The sequence below is a fragment of the Epinephelus moara genome, chromosome 12, assembly GCF_006386435.1.
Source record: "Epinephelus moara isolate mb chromosome 12, YSFRI_EMoa_1.0, whole genome shotgun sequence".
Taxonomy (NCBI): Eukaryota; Metazoa; Chordata; class Actinopteri; order Perciformes; family Serranidae; genus Epinephelus; species Epinephelus moara.
The window spans coordinates 7192362-7198075 of NC_065517.1; the positions used below are offsets into that span (position 1 = coordinate 7192362).

Consider the following 5714-nt stretch of genomic DNA (forward strand, 5'->3'; position numbering starts at 1 on the left):
TGATGGGTGAGCCATAAACACCACATCCAGGCCCTCAAATGCTCCCTCCCTTATCATGTCAATTTTACCTCCACCATCCTCCTCGGCTGGTGTTCCCAGCACCGTCACCTGTGGAGATACTGTGAGTTCAGCAAGAGACATAGCTGCTGTACAGCAACCTTTGTAGCACAGGACGTTAACACCACTGCAGAATGTTCATGTTTGCTGGATGTATATCTTGGGCCTGGTTTAGAACACACCATGTATGTTTTTCAGCAGTCAGCAGTGAATGTGTTGGAATAGTACCAAATGACAACATAACTGTCACAAAAAGGTAAACTCTTCACATCAGTGCTCTGACTCAAACAAGTTTCAATGAATAGATATCGTTGTCATTGATACTGGGTAAATAGTGTAGGATTCACACTGCAGTTCCTTTTTTTTTAACACAGTCTCCCAACGCAGCAAAACAGCAGGCTTAAACATAAAGAGACAACAACCCAGGAGTTTTTATGGCCTGTTGGATGTTCCTAACTGTCAGTTACCTGAGCTCAGTCCTGAAAACCAGACGTATGGCAAACCTCCCCCAAAAACAAGCAAGACAAAAGGCTGGCAGAGCCCCGTCAGGGAACATACTAAGTGTCTACTGATGTCTGTTGATCAGAGACTTCAGACAGTCACTGATCAATGATTTGTAGGAGCAAAGGGATAGTTTATATAGTTCAGATTCTTTATAGTGGGGTTGTATGAGGTACGCTTATCCATAGCCAGTGTATTGCCGACAGTAGATAGTGGTCAGCATGACCCCACTTTGGAGAAGCAGGCGGGAGTACTGCCACAGAGGTAAAGCAATGAACTGCTGTGGACAGGGGCAACAAAACGCATTTTAGCCACCTTAACAAAAAAAAAAAACCCAATGAACTCTGTAGTTTTAGAGGTATCGAGGGAATGTTGGTACTACAAGCGATTCATGTGAAACGCCTTGGCCAGCTTCAGGGCGCTTTGCGGCATGGACTGTGGAGCTCTACGGAGCCCCCAGGTTCAGACAGGAGGAGACAGGAAAATGCCCAAAGCAGGGAAGCTGGCCGACCAAGGAGCAAGCCGAAACTTTTGCTGCAGCGCTGATGGTTTCAGTCTTTCTGGTCTGTTTTCTGTCCTATTTTAATTTGGAAATAGGTGAGTATTATCATGGTTCATGATTGTATTTTTGTGACTTACATACTTGTTCCACATTGGCTATTTGTCAGTTGTGTCTAAACAGAGAGCGAGAGAGGTGAGCGGACACATGCGTGCACACACACACACACACACACACACACACACACACACATACATACAAGCAGACAGACAGAGACTTAGCTTTCAGAAAAATTACAGAAAGACTAAAGTACCCAAAAAAGGTACCGTTGGGTACTGGTACTGAATTCCAGGTATCGTTTCAAATGTGAAAGGTCCCAACCCTATTGCTGTCAGATGGCCTCTTTCTTTTGGCACTTCATTTTCTCAGCTGTAGAACTTCCATATTCCTACACATAAGCTCAACTGTGCTGCACACAGTATTACTGCTTGATTATGACAACAACAACAAAATGCCATTCACTTGGGAGACAAGACGATACCTTCATTACCCATATATAAAAAATATATGTATATACAAAAAATCTTTTGCAGACGGAGACTAAATGGGCCAAAATAGAGAGTTAGGTACAAGTATATAAGTTCTACTGCTAAGAAAATGTAGTGCCAAAGGAAAAGGCTGTCTGACAGCAAGGTAAAGGGGTGAAAATATTTTAGTATAGCTTCCACTTAAACGGATTTTCTTTTTTTAGGTGGGGCTTTTTTAAGTGACTAAAACATTTTCCTGCTGTCCCCATCCACAGCAGTACATTGCTGAACTAATGTGTTGGTACTCCTTTCTGCTTCTCTTAACTGGGGGCAACAAACACAAACTATAGATAAGCATTTCATACGACCCCATTTCATAAACAATCTGAACTGTCTCTTTAACACCAAATATTAAAAGTATTAAAATTTTTAGGTTATCTTGATTTTCCCAACTACTTCTGGTGCCCTAAAATGGGGGAACTATGTAGCCTACAACAACTTTAAAATTAAAAACAAAAATTAAAGCTGTCAACTCTTTTAACAGCGACAGCCAGAGTTTTACAACATGGGCTGCACTGTAATTACCCATGATGCTTTGAGTTTTGTCTCAGTTCCCTGTTTTCATTTTGTTTTGGACCTGCCCTGCTTCTTCAGAAGAGACTAATATCTTCAGGTGGATGTTAAATTGACCTGTCCAAACAAATCAAACTACAAGACTTCATTAATAAAAAAGAAAACTGTTCCAAACTTGACGTGAACTTCATAAAAGTATGCACCTACTTCATTATAACATATTGTGCAGTGGTCCTACCTGCACGTGGACAGGAAGCTCACTGTGCGTGTTTTCCAGCATAGCTTTGAGCCCCAGAGCCGCAGCAGCTCCAACCTCAGCTATCAGGTTGTGTCCACATGCGTGTCCAATACCAGGCAGGGCGTCGTACTCACACAGGCGTGTCCAATACCAGGCAGGGCGTCGTACTCACACAGGAAACCCACGTTGACCACGTCGCCCCGCCGGCTGCCTCCCCTTCTCCAAGTGGCTCGAAATGCAGTGTGCAGTTTGAAGTGAGCGTCCACCTCCCAGCCTTCTTCCTGACTGAAAAACGCTACCAGTCTGTCATGAGACTTGCTTTCCTCATAAGCCAGCTCCGGACAGCTCCATATGTCCTTACTGAGGCCGTGGAGCTTTGCTTCGGCTTCATCTATACAGCAGCCAGCTCTGTGTTTCAGCTGCAGCAGCAGCTCTGCTCCCTCACTCATCTTGCTCACTTTATGCTTATATTGTTTATTAGTCATTAACTGTGGTACTCACGGTGTAAGTCTCCTTTCGAAGTCAACTTCCCGTACTCTTACTGTGGAAGTTCCTCAAACTCTGCGTGTCTGCATCTATTTTCATGGGAATCCCAACCAATCCTACTTGCCTCCCTCTTCCTGAGTGGGCGGAACCCAGAGGCTAAGGGCTCATCCCAATACCTAAATCCACACCCACTGGTGAATCTAAAAGTCAAGGATCCTTCTGTGACAGGACGAGTCCTTCCAAAGAAGGATCCTGCAGAGACAAGGCAAGAGTCCTTCCTAGGAACAGTGAACACACATTGGAACAGGCTAACAAGTGTTGCCAAGTTTGCATCATAAACCCTCAGCAGAGGAAGGGCTCTCAGGATACTGTGATAATTTTGGCACTTTCTAATGTTGTACAATTTGAACAAATGTAAGCAGTATTTTCAGAGTCATGTGACTTTTAGGGAAAATATATTTCTGGATTACATTTAAAAACAAACAAACAAACAGGTAGGCTAAATGAAACTTTTGTGGCTCTATCACTGCTGTAAATGATGAATTTAAAAGCTTTTATGTTTTATCTTAATCACAGTATTGTAATAAATCTGGGTTTTCCTAATTTAGCAGAAAATACTGCTATGTCAGCCCTTCAAATAACCACAGTTGCGGATGGGTAATATACAAAAAATAATCTTTATTAATTCATCACAAAAGGGAAACACATTTCCTAAAAAGCGAGGAGAGCTCAGGTAAGTAGGGGGCAACCAGTCACCCCAGGACAACAACAGGCCCAATTAATTATGCGACTCCTGCACACAGACCATTAAGGCATGCTTTACACTCTTTAAGGGGCACTGCAACTCAACACAGCACACAGATTGAAAACCCACTACACACAGGGCTAATTAAACTTTAGCTTATGGCAAAACCACTCGACAACCAGGTTAAGCTTACACCCTATAACAGGAGGCACTACAATACATAAATACACACTGTAAACGGGAGGCACTATAATGCAAAAATACACACTTTAAGAGAAACCCAACGAGTGTCCCGCCAGCTGAGTTGCTCCTCCCCAATAGCCCTCCCTCTCCACATTATTAAAACAATGAAATAGGTCGACCTATACACAATCTAAAAATACAGTCATACAACTAATAACAGTTATAAACAGTTATACTTAACTCACCTGCCCGGCGAGACCCTCCCCCGGGGTCTGAGCTTGGGTCGCCGTCCAACTCCCCGGGGAAACGGCTTCGTTGGACGGCGTGAACAGGATCCGGCCACGGCCAGTCAGTGTCACAGCAGGCAGCACACACGGAGCGATAGCGGCTCCAGCACTCTCTAAACCCGGCCCTAATCTAACTACAGGAGGCAACAGACCTCCCCTCCTAACGCAGGAACAGCTAACCCCCCTGGCTACCTGTCTTCACTGCCGGCAGTTCTAACTTGCTGCGAACAGCACCCACCCTCCTGACAGAGTGCCGAGCCGGAGTAACAGGTGCTCCAACACGAATCGCAGCGTGTCAGTGTCTTTTGTTCTCTCCTCTTCCTGGCAAAATCAGTCACACCTGAATCAAATCGAGTCATTAGGGAGTCCCGGCTGCTGACGTCACCAGCCAGGGCTTCCCCTCACCACAGTATTTTAAATTGTCATTGTTTGGCAGTGGATGCATTGGAAAGCGTAAATGATTAGGTTTTTGTCAATATTTTTTTATGCTTGTATGATAAAACCTGCGGCACGGTGGTGTAGTAGTTAGCACTGTCGTCTCACAGCAAGAGGGTTCCTGGTTCAATCCCAGGAGGGAGCCTGGGGTGCTCCGGCTTCCTCCCACAGTCCAAAGACATGCAGGTTGGGGATAGGTTAATTGGTGACTCTAAATTGGCCATAGGTTGCAATAGTCTGGTGACCTGTCCAGGGTGTACCCTGCCTCTTGCCCAATGTCAGTCGGGATAGGGTCCAGCCCCTCTGCGATCCTCAAGAGGATAGGAATTTATGAAATTGGATGGATGGATGATAAAACCTCCTGGAGATATTAATCCATATACTGCAAGTGACATACCTATCTAAATAGTCAATGAATCCGAGCTCCGGATTAAAAAGCCCGGCCTTCACTTCCAGCAAATCGTGTACATATAATTGTTGGTGCTTGATACCTTCTGGGGATACACACATGCATCCTTGAAAATTCTCTGAATGGAGGACTCTGTCTCCAGGCGGGATCTGATGATTTGATGCCGTAGCATCCTTGAAATTCAGCCATTTAAGGATCCTTCCTTCACTTGGATCTCCTATCTCTATAAGACACGGGGGAGAGATGCGAGAATGAGATTCGAGGAGAGAGGAATCCTCACTTGGGAAATGGGATATCCTTATCAGTCGTGCGTCACTCTTAAACAATGTCCCTCACTTGTGACATATAATGCCTGTCACTGCGCTGAATTGCAAAAGAAATCCTACATAGGTTCTCTACATTGCGGCCCCACGCCAAACTGTGAGGGGGACATCCTGGAACCCTGGAATCAAGATGGTGATGACATCATTGTATCCTACATAAAGGACCTTTTCTTGGGGCAGGTGGAAGTGGCTCTGAGTCCCTCTCGTCTGCTTCATCGGATGATGCCTCTTGCTCAGCCCCAGTCGTCTCGCCCTTCTCCATCTCTGGCTCCATTATGCCTTGGTCACCCTCATCTGGACACTCATCTCTCTTGCCGACTTGCTCCACTTCTCTTCCAGCTGCTTGTGGTTGGAATACCTCTGCTTCAACTCTCAGCTGGCCTCTGACCTGGTTGGAAGGCTTTGCGGGTTGTGTGATGATGGATCTCCAGTCACTTTCATCCTCAGAACT

At 45.2% G+C, this 5714-nt stretch overlaps 1 protein-coding gene across 1 annotated transcript in view; it reads right to left on the reverse strand.

Moving 5' to 3' along the window:
• Positions 1 to 3011, reverse strand: part of LOC126399170 (xaa-Arg dipeptidase-like) — a 9951-nt gene extending 6940 nt beyond the window's left edge. Inside the window, exons 1-3 of the mRNA XM_050058998.1 lie at positions 2557 to 3011; positions 2396 to 2524; positions 3 to 108 (exon numbers count right to left, since the gene is read on the reverse strand). Coding sequence (XP_049914955.1) covers positions 3 to 108; positions 2396 to 2524; positions 2557 to 2880 — 559 coding nt within the window. The 5' untranslated portion in view covers positions 2881 to 3011. The remainder of the gene's footprint in view (positions 1 to 2; positions 109 to 2395; positions 2525 to 2556) is intronic.
• Positions 3012 to 5714: the final 2703 nt, after the last annotated feature.